Raw genomic sequence first — 15,487 nt, 5'->3', positions numbered from 1 at the left:
GTGGGTAGTGATTTAATTTTGCATTTGCTTAGTAATTAATTGGTCTACTTGCTTTACTGTGGTTTTATTTTCTATGGTGACAGCTATTTAGCCTTAGGAGCACTTCTGTCTACAGCAGTCCCTCCAAAATACACTGTAGAGATGGTTTGTGGGAGGTAAATTTCCTCAATTTTTGCTGATCTGGGAATTGTTTAATCCCAAATTTAAGTGATAATCTTGCTGGGTAGAGTATTCTTAGTTTGAAGCCCTTTTGTTTCATTGCAGTAAATATATCATGCCATTCCCTTCTGGCCTGCAAGGTTTCTGCTGAGAAGTCTGATGATAGCCTGATGGGTTTCCCTTTATATGTGATTTTTTTTCTCTCTCTAGCTGCTTTTAATACTCTGTCCTTGCCCTTGATCTTTGGCATTTTAATTATTATATGTCTTGGTGTTGTCTTCCTTGGGTCCCTTGTGTTGGGAAATCCGTGCACCATGGCCTGAGAGACTATTTCCTTCCTCAAATTGGGGAAGTTTCCAGCAATTATTTCTTCAAGGACACTTTCTATCCCTTTTTCTCTCCCTTCTTCTTCTGATACCCCTATAATGCAAATATTTTTCTATTTGGATTAGTTGTACAGTTCTCTTAATATTCTTTCATTCCTAGAGATCCTTTTTTCTCTCTGTGCTTCAGCTTCTTTGTAGTCCTCTTCTCTAATTTCTCTTTCATTTGCCATGTCCTCTACCTCATCTAATCTGCTTTTAATCCCTCCATTGTATGTTTCATTTCAGATACTGTATTTTTCAAAGTTTCTATTTATTCCTTGATGTCCTCCCTGAGGTCTTGAATATTCTTTGTAGCTCCGTGAGCATGTTTATGACTTTTATTTTGAAATATTTATCAAGAAAATTAGTGATTTCAGTTTCACTGGGTCCTCTTTCTGGTGTTTGAGGGATTTTGGTTCGCACAAGGTTCTTTTGCCATTTCATATTTCTAATGAATAATATGAAATAACAACTTTGTGTAGGCAGTGCCCTCTAGTGCCCAAAAGCTATACTCTCTGGTGCTGTCCAGCACCTGGAGTGATGGTGGGGGTCATAGGCGTGCAGCACCAGTGCCTACCAGGAGAAGAGTGCCTTCCTACTTCCCAGCTCAGTGCCTGCCTCAACTGCCAGGGTCAGTGGTCCAAGCATGCAGGAAGGAGCCTCTCCATTATACTCTTGTAGCTGCTGTAAGGTGGGGCTGCCCTCCAGTTGGCCTGGCATGATGGCAGGAGCAGCAGATTTGTGAACTGGCGCCAGCCGGGAGGAAGGAATGGCAGGCTGCATATCACAGTGGAGAGCCTCAGTGCTGCATTGCCAGCCAGAAGATGGAGTGCCTGAAGCTCCTGAAAGTTCCCAACCTGCTGGGCTGAATGTGTTAGAATTATTTTGTCCACCTGTCCTTTCTCCTGAGCAGGAAGCTTTGTGTCATTCTTGCCCCTTTAGCAGCCCTTTTGATGCTGGGAAGTCTTTCAAAGTTCTCACCTTTCTTTTATCCCACAGCAGCTGGCTGTGGGTACCTGTTCTCCACAAATGGCTGGAATCTCAGACTCTCCAAGTATTCTGCCTGTCTTTGCTTTCCAACCCCACTAATCTCCAGAGCACCATGTAATGTGGGTTTGTGCTCCTGGAGCAGATCTCCAGGGCCTGGTGTTCAGTAGTCTTGGGCTTCTACACCCTCCCTGCTCCGTTTCTCTTCCTCCCACCTGTGGGCTGGGGTGGGGGGAGGGTTTGGGTCCCCAGATCACAACTTTGGTACTTTACCCTTTCTATGAGGTCTTCTCTTTTCCCCAGATGTAGGCAGTCTGTTCTGTAGTCTTTGGGTCACTTTTTCAGGATTAGTTGTATTTGCTGTATTTGCATGTTTAATGTGATTTTGGGAGGAGGTTTCTGCTTCACTTTTCACAATGCCAGCTTTTCCTCTCTCTCGTAACCTTTATTCTTATATCAAAGCTGTTATTGGTTACCACGCAGTTACAAACCAGTGAGGGGGCCATTCTGTAATGGTTGGTAACACTTGAATTAATCTCCTTAGACTTATATTCTTTCCTTCCATATTTCTTTATCTTTTCATTTTTTATCTTTTCATCTTTTTCTTTCTGTTCCTTATTTCAACACTTTTCTTTTTCCTTTCCCTTATTCAGTGACCTGATTTGCCAGTTTTTCAATATTAAAATTTCCCTTAATCTGCATCCCCAGAGAACTTGGATCCATGTCTATGCTTAAATTTCAAGCCCAGAGTCTTTTCTTCTAAGTAACACTCCTTCATGTGGTACAGTGTAGCAACAGATGCACCTTGGACTGTAACATACAAACTTTCACCAGACTATTGTGAATTTGCACCACCCAGTGGCTGAAGTTGCTAACTTCATCCTCTGAAAAGAGCAGTGGGCATAAATAATTAAATGTAAAATAAGCAAATGAGAATAAATGTGAAGCCTCTATTACTGGCCCAAAGGGAAAAAATTATTCATAATAGCCACATTTTGTCCTATTTTAAGTTCTATTTTCTAAAACATTAAATGGGATGGAGAAGGATATGTTTAGAGGTATGGAATCACGGTCTCCACAGAATAAGATGATGCCTAGAAGACTCTCCAAGGATTTATTCAGGTCATTACTGCTCCCTAATGTACTGGAACAGAAAAATAAACTCTGCAGGCTATTGGGTAAAGCCCTTATTGCCCTCTAAAAGAATCAAACATTCAACAGAAGAGACACTGAATTTTAACATTTATAAACTATACATATAATATCAGCAGTCTATTTCTTCTACAGTGAATATTCTTGGACATGCTTTGTCTAGGACATATACCAAGGAGTAGAATCATGGGCTGTAGGATACATACGTCGTCAACTTTGCTAGACTGCATATGGTTCTCCAAAGTGGTTATACCACATACATTCCCAGCACAGCATAGAGAGTCACTATTATTTCACACCCACCCTAACATGAAAATCTCAGATTTCAAAATTTTTGCCACTATGATGGTTATGAAGTGATATGTAACTGTTGTTCTTGTATACATTTTCCTGCTTAGTAGTAAGGTTGCATTATCTTTCCATATATTTGCTTTCAGGTTTTCTCTTGCTTGTTTATAACCCTTCCCCTTTTTCTATTGGGTTCTTAATCTTTTTTTTTTAATCTTTTTTTATTGAATTATGAAAGTCCTGTATTCCTGGCTACATTCCTGGATGCTAATCTTTTGTCTGTGAAACATGGTACAATCAAAAATGTATTTCTAAGACAATATTCCTTAACATGCAGGCTTACACATAAACACTGTCAGGCTCTGAAATTCTTGACAGTCCTATTTGGCTCCAAGAATCTGTTTCATTTTGCCTTCTATGGCTGTATTTAAAAAGCTTTTGACATTTACGCCTAAAAGTCTCACAAAACTGAACATATTTCTTAGATAGATTTCAAGGACTCTCACCTTGAAAGACCACATAAATATGAGAAAATAAACCACACATATACGAGAAAATAAACTGCACATGAGTCATCATCATGTTCCAATCTTACTCAATTCTTTATAGCAGGAAGGGAAAAAAGTAGCTCTCAAAAAATAACTAGCATCTGTCATTGCCTTATTTTGAAATTAAACCAGCTACATAATGCACAGGTTCAAATGCAGAATGATTTACTTAGATATTGTTTGCCTAGGCATTTGTAATACTCCACAGTGTTTAAAAGAATTGCAACATGCACTGCTGGGTCCATTTTCCACCAAAAAGCACTGAGCTCTCAAAAAAAAAAAGCACTAAAAAGCCATAAACTATCTTTACCCAACACTTTTGTCTAAGCACAGGGAAGATGACTTTGAACAGGCAGTGCAGAGTTGCGCCAGAGTAACATCGTGTTAGGGAAGTCTGTCTCGTGTTCTTTTCTCTCTGCTGTGGTACCACTGTTTACTCTTCTAGCTCACTCCTTCCTGTCTACAAAGGGAACAGTCTGATTCCCATATCTATACTTTTAATTGAAGTCCTTCCACTCCAACGTGCTCACTATTCCTGGTGGATTAATTTTAAGATTTTTATCTCTAACTGTGATAATAACAATAGCTAACATTAGGTGCACATCTATGTAAGGATAAAAGCTTTGTCTTCTCTAAAATAATGTTAGGAGAACAAGTAGTTATGAAGCATGTCAATAGTCTGAACTACCACAATAGCCTCTGAATCTGTTTCTTCATAGCTGCACTCTTTAATCTGCACACAGTTCTCCAGACTGCAGATAGAGGGAGCTTTTCAAAATACGGATTTGATCTTGTTACTCTAACGCTAAAAAACATTCAGTGACTTCCCACCATGATCAGGATAAAGCCCAAAATCCTTAACAAGACTTTAAAGTCCCTAAATAGTCTAGCCAGCCTCCCTCTCCAGGCTCATCTTCCCTAACTTCCCCTTACTCTAGCTTTGGCCACTGGGACTAGCTTCCTTCTTTCTAATCTCAGAGCCTATGCTGTTTTCTGCCTTTAACACTTTTTCCACTCCCTCACCCCACCTTCCCCTTCCTTCACTACTATTTGTCTAACCCCTATTCATCTTTCAGATAGTGGCTCAACAGCCACCTCCTTGATGGAGCCCTCCCTGACCACCCCCCCAATTCCATCAGGTTTATAGTGTAAATTTATTTTGTGATATTAATCTGTTAGAATTCTTGTATGTGGCATTTCATTGATGCCTTTCTCTGCCATAGAGGTAAGCTACATTGAGGACAGGATCCATGCCCATTTTACTTACACTGCATCCATAGGGCTGTATCTGACATTTGTAGTGACTTTATAAATATTGCCCTTGATGAAAGAAGCAGCAGATGGGGATTGAGCTGGTTCTCTTCCTTCAAGGTTCCTAGATTCTAGAAATTTACAACCCATTTTCTCTGTGTCATTCCTTCTTTACCATCAGCCTGGCCTTCATCTTACTTAACCCACTAAAATAGCCTGCATTTTATGGAAGAAAAAATTGGGAATCAGAGACTTGCCCACGGTCAGAGAGCTAGCAAGCGACAGAACTAGGATTCCAATTTAGGTAGCTGCCTTCAAATCTACATGCTCTTAACCACTACACCTAAGCCCTGCCAATTTATACTTTTCATTGACATTCCTCTTAAGCAGTTGACCTCTTTCTTCTCTATTTCTTTATATTAAGAGGATTAGTGATTTATGATATGAATTGCAAACATTTTATTCTGCCTTGCCATTTATGTTTTGCCATTGCTTAAGGAGTTACTTCTGGTCTGCAGAAATTTTTAGGTCTGTGTGATCAAAACTATTAACCTATATTGCTGGATTATTGAGTATATGAATAAACATGTACTTAGGGTGCTACCAAATCAGGGACACAAAAATAATGATAATGAAGAGGATATAATCAAAGAGCCCACCACAGGAAAAATCAGAATTTTGTTGGACTCCCTTACACATACCTTGTAGCTTATATTTTTATTTTAAATTACATGGAAAGTACCATAATATTTTCAGTTATTTAGGGCCTACAGGGTCTAAATAATAGTCTGCTAAGTACCTCCTACCCCCCATCTTAACTGCTATGTCTCTTTTTTAAATCTACTTCTCCCTTTCTGGACTACAGGCTCTTTCTCTCTGTGTCTTACCTGTTGCTGTCATCCAAGTTTCTATTCTTCACTCTCTTTTCCTCTTTTTCTATTCAATGAGCTCAGGCAATCTCATCATCTCCTATGGCTTCAAAATTTCCATCAATTTGTGTTAACTCCCTAATCTGTCTCTCTGACCTAGACCTCTCCTTTAGCTTTTTAATCAGCCTAGTAAATGTCACCTTTACATCCCACAGACACCTCAAACTCAACATAGCCAGAACAAAACCTATCCTTTTCCCCTTCACGTCTGCTCTTTTCCGTCTCCCCATAGCTGCTCTTTCGCCTCTCGCACACAGTTCTCCAGACTGCAGCTATAGTGAGCTTTTGGTGAGTGGCACCATCATCCACCCAGTTAACCAAGCTGGACATTTGAGAATCATCTTTAACTCTACCATCTTACTCACTTTTCTCCCCGAATTAATTAATTACTTCTTAAACCTTAAACCCATTTCTTCTTCCTCATCCCCATTTCAGTGGTGGTAGTTCAAGCTCTCATCACCTCTCACTTGGATTGCTAAAACTCCTGGCCTTACATTTTGCCACTTTTCGGTCCATTATCATTGCCACAGAGATAAGTCTAAACCCCAGATTACTGATAATATCACTCTCCAGTTACAAATGCTTCACCGGACCTAAATGGCCTCTGGAATAAAATGCAAAACTCACTATGGTTTGACCTCTGTCTATCCATGTAACTTCATGTACAGTGGCTCTCATCTTTCTTGCTCTCTGTATTCCAGTCACACAGACCAGACTGGCCATGCTATTTCATGCTTCTGGCCTTTGAATAATTTGTTCTTTCTGCTTGGAATTTCCTTCCTACTCTTCTCCAAGACTTAACTCATCACGTCCCAGAGACCTACACCTTAATTCTCCCTAGAATTGACTAACCCCTTGTTGGTGCCCTCAGTGTACTTAGCACAAATCTGTTACAGCACACATTATCTTGTATTGTAATTATTTTCATGCATATCTGTATCCCCAACCAGACAGTGAGCAATTAGGGAAAAATTGTCTAAAAAAGCTCTTGAGGGCTGGTAATAACGATAAAAATCTTGAGAAACACTAGTTTAACTCCTTAAGGATCAGAATAAATGGGGTTAGCTCTAAAATTCAAATATGCAAAGGCAGAAGATACAGTATCTCCACAACATAATAACCTATCGTGGAGAGGTTATGGTTGAAATTCACTGGCCAAGACTCTTCCTGGAATGGGCACTAAGAAAGTGAGTTTCAGACTACATCAAGCTAAAAAGCTTCTGTACAGCAAAGGACACTATCAGCAAAACAAAAAGGTATCCTACAGTATGGGAGAATATATTTGTAAATGACATATCTGGCAAGGGGTTAACATCCAAAATATATAAAGAACTCACATGCCTCAACAGCCAAAAAGTAAATAACCCTATTAAAAATAGGCAGAGGATATGAAGAGACACTTCTCCAAAGAAGAAATTCAGATGGCCAACAGGCACATGAAAGGATGCTCCACATTGCTAATCATCAGGGAAATGCAAATAAAAACCACAATGGGATATTACCTCACATCAGTAAGGATGGCCACAATCGAAAAGACTAGGAACAACAAATGCTGGTGAGGATGCGGAGAAAGGGGAACCCTCCTACACTGCTGGTGGGAATGTAAGCTAGTTCAACCATTGTGGAAAGCAATACGGAGGTTCCTATAAAAACTCAAAATAGAAATACCATTTGACCCGGGAATTCCACTCCTAGGAATTTACCCAAAGAAAACAAATTCTCAGATTCAAAAAGACATATGCACCCGTGTGTTTATTGCAGCCCTATTTACAATAGCCAAGATATGGAAGCAACCTAAGTGTCCATCAGTAGATGAATGGATAAAGAAGAAGTGGTATATATACACAATGGAGTACTATTCAGCCTTAAGAAAGAAACAAATCCTACCATTTGCAACAACATGGATGGAGCTAGAGGGTATTATGCTCAGTGAAATAAGCTAGGCGGAGAAAGACAAATACCAAATGATTTCCCTCATTTATGGAGTATAACAATGAGGCAAAATTGAAGGAAGAAAACAGCAGCAGACTCAGAGACTCCAAGAGACCAGCGGTTACCAAAGGGGAAGGGTGGGGGAGGGTGGATGGGGAGAGAGGGAGAAGGGGATTGAGGGGTTATTGTGATTACTGTTGGGGGCGGTCACAGGGAAGACAGTGGAGTGCAGGGAAGACAAGTAGGGACTCTGTGGCATCTCACTACACTGATGGACAGTGACTGCATTGGGGTATGGGGGGGACTTGATAATATGGGTGAATGTAGTAATCACATTGTTTTTCATGTGAAACCTTCATAAGAGTGTATATCAATGATACCTTAATAAAAAAAAAATAAAACACAATGCCACTACACATCCACTCAAAAAAAAAAAAAGAAAGTGAGCTTCAACAGGCTTCAACTCTTCCGTTACTGACTAACCCTCTTTCAGTTTTGACTTACTCTCCCTTTGGATAAGCTATAGATATTGGGTATTTCTCAGGAGCCATTCTATTTGCTAAAAAAACTTTACATACCTCTGCTAGGATACAATACTTTCTGAGGTTGTATCAAGTAATGGTTAGAGGTTGGGGATAGAAGTTTGAATCTCTACAATGCTGTTTGCTTTCACTCTCCGAGCATTAGTTTCTGCATCTGTAAAATGGGAGTAGCAACAGCTCCATTAAAGGGTTTTTAAGAACAATAATGAGAAAATACATACAGAGAGCCTTGAGCTCAGTAGCTACTAGAACCAAGTTAGTAGGCGAACCCTGTTGTGTTTTTTTGAAGAGTGTGTTTGTGAAAGTATATGATTAAATAGTAAAGGGTCTTAGAGAAAACTGTGGTCCTTGGCATAATTGTAGATTCTAAAAAATTAATAAAGTCAGCAAACACTAAAAAATGTGTTTGGCTGTGAAATAACCAATTACAGTCATTTATGGAAACAGCTTAACATTTAAGGCCTAATTATCATGTAGCACAATAACAATTACATATATCATTAAATATGCATCAGATTAACCTTGCTGTTTTGATTACAATAGTACTCACTCTGTACTCTAAGGAACAGTCTTATTGTTAATTGCTCATAATGCATAAGTCTGTTCACTATTTACATTAGTTAAATGGGACAGAACTGAGTTTGTTCCGCATTTAAGGTAAAGCTGGATTACTCACCCTTGATTGCAACTATGCATTTGCGCGATGACCTGTGAGACAATGTATACTCTCCTTAGCTTTATATAGTGAAGAAGGTGCTGCGGAAGTTGGCAGCAAAAGAAATTCTGTTTAATTGCTTGATGTTCTGGAAATCTGTAGGTTTCCAGAAGATAGTTCTTGATTCAAATAATGAAAAAAATTCTAATGCTGAGCACTAGCCAACCTAGCCTAGAACAACTTCTAAACAAGCCCCAAGGTTTTCCTATGGAGCACTTCCATAATTACAAATTACAATTTATTTGACTCCCATTTTGAACTAGATACTGTACACACATCATCACAGCCTTACAAAACTTATGAATCAGGTATCATTATTTTCACTTTATATATAAGAAGAGGTGCTGAAGAATAAAAACTTGTTTAAATTCTTAAAGGTAGTAAAGAGGAGGAGATAGGATTCAAATTCAGGAGAGATTCAAAGCCCATGATTTTTCAGTTATATTAAACTGTGCCAGGTTCCTTACAAATTATATTTCAGACATTTATTAGGCCACTTGTTGGTTGCAAAAAAGTACAGACTGCCTATCATCAAATGATGCAAAATTCTTAAGGAGCCTGTTTTTAAAGTCAAAAGGTGAAGATCCTACATATCAGGATGAAAAGCATGCAGCTAGGTTGCCTAGCAGGCATTTAAAACTTTCCTGATTCATAGGAGTCACTCAACAAAAATACGTTTCTAGTTCACTTAACTTTTTAGATTCTATCCAAAGCCTGGTGACTCATGAGACAGATACCCTATATTTTGTGTAGACCAAAAAGTCAATGGGGTGAGGAAGAGGCAGAAGAGGTGGGTAACAAAGGCCTGGATTCATGAAAACTACTTAATGGCCACAGCATTATGAAAGTCCTGATATCTTCTAACTCTTTGGTTTTGAAGAGTCACAGGCAGTTCATTAGTTACATTTGGACAGAATTGGTTTTAATTCTGGTTGGCCACGTAGTAACTGAAAGACTCTCTGTACAAGTAGTTTTATCTCTCTGAGCCTCCTGAGTTTTTCATTACTTGCAAAGTGGTATGCAGAAGGGTCCTTTGGCAGAAATGCCACCCCCAACCCCCGTTCACCTTTGAGATCTTTAGGGCCCTCTTACTTATGCAGAAGCACCCTAGACGGGCCATTGTGTGGAAAAATAGCTATATGGAGACTTACATTTCTTTAGATTAGCAGAAGTGCTTCAGCCCTTCTTCTGCAGATGGGTCATAGCTGGGGAAGATCAAGTTAAGTAAGCAGTCTAGGAACCTTCTCGAAGGGAAAGGATTTATTTTCTAACTCCTTTGACTACGGTGGCCACAAAGGGAGAAAGATAGGGAGGAGAGGAGCAAAGAGAGCCAGAAGGAGTAGGGTAATGCGCCTGAATGCAAGAGGCTGCTGCAGAGGCTGAGGAGGCAGGAGCCAGGACTTTGTGAGGGTGCCTTAGTGTGTGAACTCAAAGAGCTGACAGCTAAAACCTGTCATCTTGGGGCTCAGGCCTTTTGTGGGGTGAAGCCCTCTCTACTGAGTATATCACAGGAAGACTCTTTGCCTTGAAGAGCCCCTGAAATTGGCAAGGGGATCGGCTTCAGGACCTAAATCTCTGGCTAATTTACACTGACTGGGTACATCTCAGAGTTGGAAAGGGAGGAAGTTGAAACTAGAAGGCATAGCTAAGACTTTCAGACTTTGTTTTTATTTATTTGTATAACAAGCTACAAAGAACCACCTCGTTACAGGAAATAGAAATATTAGATGAGATAAAATGTATAAAGTCTTTCAGCACTCAGGACAAAGTAATTAGAAATGGTAGAATCATTATCACGGGGAGGGAGGCTCAGAAACTGTACTTCTGATTCCAACCACAGCGGCTTAGTAGCTGAACAGGACCTGTTGGGATATTTTGGACTCAGTCAATGGCAGCCACATTACAGACCCTGACAGTAAGATACAATTTTTCTTGTTGGAGTTTCCTTTCAAGTTCAAAAGTCATCCTAGCTTAATTAAGAATGTCAAATCTTGTGGAATGTGTTTATTAGTCTGTCCTGAAGGTCAGTGTTTAAAAATATTAGTCCAACATGGACTGATCTTGGATATTATTCATGTAAATATCTTAGAAAGGACAAAAGGTGTTTTTTTCAGGTTCCTTTACAGACATGTTTAGTGAGGGGAGCAATAAGGTACTTAGTCATCTCTGCTATGACAGGTTAAACACAGGATGCACTGAAAGCATGCAAGAAAGCCACTTAACCCAGACTTTGAGGCTTCAGGAAGTGATGTCTAAGTTAAAGTGGAAGTACCATGGCAGAGGAAGCTTGGAAGTAACAGGGTACATAAGGGGAAATGGATGTACTTCCACCTGGCTGGAGATTGAAGTGTAAGATGGGGCAGTGAAGACAAAGAAACAGGAAGATGCTACACCCGGAAGGGCATTCTACAAAGAGTGACCATATAATCTATTGTACAAATTCAGACACTTCTCTGAGAGTGAAATGAGTCAATATTACTAATTATATGGTGACAACAGGAGTAAATGAGGACTCTCCTGAGCAAATTGGGACTTATGGTCACCCTATTTTAAGACATGTTCAAGTGACTGCATCTCCAGAGAAAGAACAGATTGGATATCTTCTTTATACTTTAGACATTTTGCCTGAGTGACTTCGTCCTTACTTCTGGCCTTTACTTGCCCATTTCATAAATTTTCATCCAGGATATATATACTTCTGGACACTGAGGTTACAAAGAAGAAAACATACAGCGTCTGTCCTCAAGATCTGTATAAAGAAGACACACATCCAAGTTAACAATTCTAATGTAATTATACAATTTTAGCCCTGGCCTCTCCTCTGAGTTCTAAACTCGTATGTCATTTCCATTCAGGCTGCAAAACATTGATCCAAAACAGAACTTTAAATTTCTCCTCCAAATGTTCTTCTTTCAGCTGGTCTTTCATTTTCCCTTCAGCTGGCCTTATAATTGATGCCACTATCCACTACATAGCTGAAGGCAAAAACCCAGAAAAGCACTGCCCGTTATCAGTGTTATCTTTCCTACCACTGTGCATTTTAATTTCTCCACATCTTTCTTAAAGCACAATGAGTAAATTGGGGCTTAGAATTCTAATAAGGGCCTAACATCAATTGAAGATGAAGGGTAATTTTCAGGGGCTTGAACGCTGTATTTTTAATGAATAGAGCCCAGTATTATGTGAGATTGTTATTTGACTCATATTGTTTGTTGACGATCATGACATCCAGGTCTGGATATGTGACTTAACTACTCTCAAAAAATTACAGTTTAGATGAGAAAGACAGTTAAAGGTAAATCCCAAGTGTTTTTATCTCCTCTTTGTGAAGAAGGTGAGAGTGGCTGTAAAGGTGTAAACGAAGAGGTAAAACACTAATGTTAATAAACTATCTGTTGAATAACTGCAATGTTAAAAGGACAATTCATGCTTTAAAGGACAATTTTAATGTTTCTACTATCTTTTCCCCACATAGCTGCCAGAAGAATCTTTTAAAACAAATCTGATCACCCCTTTGCTCTCAAACCTTCCATGGTATTCTATCATATCCCAATAAACCCAATATCCAACCATTGCTTAACAGATGATACATGATCTGGCTTCTGTTTCCCAACTTATTTCTCTAATCAGCTGTGCTCCAGCTACATTAGTCTCCTTGCTTCTCCAACATGCCATCGCAAGTCTCCCCTCTAGAAATGCACACAGCTGTCCCCCTCATTTAACTAGATTTCTGCTTATGTATTCTTCCATTAAGAGATCTTCCTTGTCTATCCCATATAAAAGAACATCCCCATATCACTCTTATAGCTTTAGCCTGATTAATTTTTTCCATACAACTTGCCACAATACCGGGCATTATCTATTTTTCAGTAATATATTATGTGTATTGCTTATTGTCAATCTTCCCCACTATTACATGAGGCAGAGACTTTGTTTTGTTTACTGCTGAATTCCCAGCACCTAGAATAGTGTCTGCTCATTAAACATTTGTTGAAATAATGAATAAAGAGATTTTCAGGATACATCAAGTGTAAAACTACTCTATATTTATTGGTATCATGCATAGGAAAATGGAAGAGTGTACACGAAAATGTTAACTGTTTATTTAACCTGGTGGGAACTGGTTTTCACATTATTTTTGCTCATGCAAATATTCTGAGCTTTTTTTTAAGAATGAACTTGTATTACTCATACACTAAAAAATGAATAAAGAGGCCACACTGGCAGGAAGCGTAAATGCACTCTAAGAGAGGTTGGGTAAAGTCACCAAGGACAGACTTCTAAATAGATGTAACAGCATAAAGGTTAATAAGCATAACTACGGTTTGAATCCTCATTCCCAACACTTTCTAGCAGTATGATCCCAAGTTATTTAGAAGCCAGAGTCTAAATGTTTTCACCTGGAAAATGGGGATAATAATAGTGCCTACCTCATAAGGCTATTTTGAAGATTGAACCTGTGTTCAGTGCCTGGCATGCAATAGATATTCCACAAATGGTAGCTATTATAATAATCAGTAGAAGCAACAAGACATGTTGGGACATACCTAGCCCTCAAGATTGACATCAGAGTGGACCACCACATCCTCTCATCATTGCGCCTCAGTCTAGGCCTCTGATGCCCAAAGAGGGGATGATTCTTTCCAAACAAGGTAATTTCGACGTTCCAGAAGCATCTGAATAAAACGTGCCCTGTTACCCTGAAACCGTTCGGTCCATCTGGTTAGTCCATGAGCAGCACTTCCAGACCCGGATTCGAGCGGCGGCCACTCACTGCTCGCCGTCCTGGGGCCCAGTCTCTCGGCCTCAATTTCCTTTGGGCAAGAGGGGTGGGGTATGGGAATGTTAAAAACACAAAAGCAGGACCGTACCGACCGGCTCCACCTCAGCGCGCTCTGGAGGGCATCAAACGGCACAAGCACCGGAAGCCTCAGGCCACCGGCAACGCGCCTCACGGGAAAAGTGATTACTGGTCGGACTCAGAAGTAAGGCAGGCCGTTCGGCCCCAGGAGACCCTCGGCCAGAGGACCACGCGGGCGCGTGGCGGGGGCGGGGGCAGGGACGCGGGCCTAGGGGCGCGCGACACACGGCAGGATCACCCTGGAGGTGACGATCGCAGGCTGCCCGCGCGCGGCGTACGCGCGCTCCCGCCGCTTGGGAGCGAGCACGTCAGCCCAGGGGCGCGCGCGCGGCTGGCAGCTCCTCGGCGCGGAGGAGGGGACGCCGCGAGGTGAGGCAAGAAGTGCTGCAAAGCTGGTGGCGGTGGGGCACAAGCCCCTCTAGCGGGACGAGGGGGAGGCGGGACCGAGGTGCGAAGGGGGAGGGGTGGGCCGCCGCCCTGGCGGCGGGGAGACGCGGCAGGCTCGTGTGAGGCGCCGCGCCACGCCACGCGGCGCTGTGGGGGAGGGCGGTGCGGGCCCGGTCCGACCCCTGCTGCCCCGCCCCCCGGCCCGTCGGGCGCGTCCCGCCCTCTGCGTTGCCCTGCGCTGTTCCAGCCTTCGTTTGCTGGTATGCAAAGGGAGCGTGTAGTTGCCCTAATAACAGCTGCATTGTGTCATGCTCCTGATCGACATTACCCTTAGAATTTTCAAGTAGGCCTTGCAGAGTAGGAATTTCAGCTCCACTTTAGAGCTCAGGCTGACTGAGGCTCAGGTAAAATGACTTGCCCAAGATCATACAGTTAATAACGTTAATAATGAAGTGAGGATTTGAACGCGTCTTCAAAGCTCTAAACCCTGCACCTGTCCTCTGCACCACACTTAATGCTGTTCTTCACGATACTGATCTTCCTCCTCCCAGGAACCTTGAGTTTAGCAAATGTTAATGTGTAGCTAGCATCCATCCTTTCATGAATGTTAGTATCAGTTTATTCTGTGTGCTTTAAGGCATACAAATTTGTATTGGATATAGTATTGTGATTGGCAGTGCCAGCAGAACCATGTGAGATGTGGATGAGTCAGTTTCCTAGATGAAAGAGGGCTAAGGAGAAAAGTAATGCTGGGCAGAGAAAACCAATAGTTGTTTATTAGAGATATGTAGCCTTTATAGAATGCTTACTATGGGCCAGGCACCACAGGTACATTATTTATATGAACTTTGATGTTTAATCCTCACAACTCTAGTAGGTAGATACTGTATACCACCCATTTTACCAGGGAGGAAACGGACTTGCAGAGATAGAATAATTTGTGTAGTATTACAAAGCTAGGATATGGTTACAGCACTTGTATTATCTTCACTTTATCTTGTCCTTTGAATTATTTCCTGATCCATGTGCCACTTTTGTTTGTTCACAGAGGGTCATCAGACTTTCATGTGTGTCGGCCAGTTCTGAAATCTTGAAGGAGCTCTGCATTAAGGAAGATCAAAGAAGCAGTCTTTGCAAATTAGGGAATGGACCGTTTGGGTTCCTTTAGCAGTAAGTACCGTGGGAACAAGTCCCAGGTGAATATTAATAACAAACTGAAGTGGAAGTTGATCAGAGAAGAAAAATAGACACTTTGAAGTTAAACAAAGCCCTGTGAATCTGATCTTTAAATGAATAAGTGTCAAATCAAAATAAAATCACCCAGTACTTATTAGATTGCCCACTGAACATGTAACAAATATTTTTTCTAAA

General features: G+C 40.9%; 2 protein-coding genes across 7 annotated transcripts in view; one reads left to right on the top strand and one right to left on the bottom strand.

Annotated features, from left to right (window-relative positions):
* ACACA (acetyl-CoA carboxylase alpha) overlaps positions 1-13,987 on the bottom strand; it is a 305,940-nt gene extending 291,953 nt beyond the window's left edge. For 2 of the 6 annotated variants that reach the window (XM_036911058.2, XM_036911069.2), the window contains exon 1: positions 13,416-13,987. In XM_036911058.2, coding sequence (XP_036766953.2) covers positions 13,416-13,453 — 38 coding nt within the window. In that variant the 5' untranslated portion in view covers positions 13,454-13,987. The remainder of the gene's footprint in view (positions 1-13,415) is intronic. The other 4 variants (XM_036911060.2, XM_036911062.2, XM_036911059.2 and 1 more) reach the window with 3 other exon arrangements.
* TADA2A (transcriptional adaptor 2A) overlaps positions 13,968-15,487 on the top strand; it is a 44,483-nt gene continuing 42,963 nt past the window's right edge. The window contains exons 1-2 of the mRNA XM_036911070.2: positions 13,968-14,098; positions 15,165-15,286. Of these exons, the coding sequence (XP_036766965.1) occupies positions 15,262-15,286 (25 nt within the window). The 5' untranslated portion in view covers positions 13,968-14,098; positions 15,165-15,261. The remainder of the gene's footprint in view (positions 14,099-15,164; positions 15,287-15,487) is intronic.

Source organism: Manis pentadactyla, chromosome 4, assembly GCF_030020395.1.
Source record: "Manis pentadactyla isolate mManPen7 chromosome 4, mManPen7.hap1, whole genome shotgun sequence".
Classification (NCBI taxonomy): Eukaryota; Metazoa; Chordata; class Mammalia; order Pholidota; family Manidae; genus Manis; species Manis pentadactyla.
The sequence above is the reverse complement of the archived record's forward strand: the minus strand, read 5'-3'. Positions and strand labels throughout refer to the sequence as shown.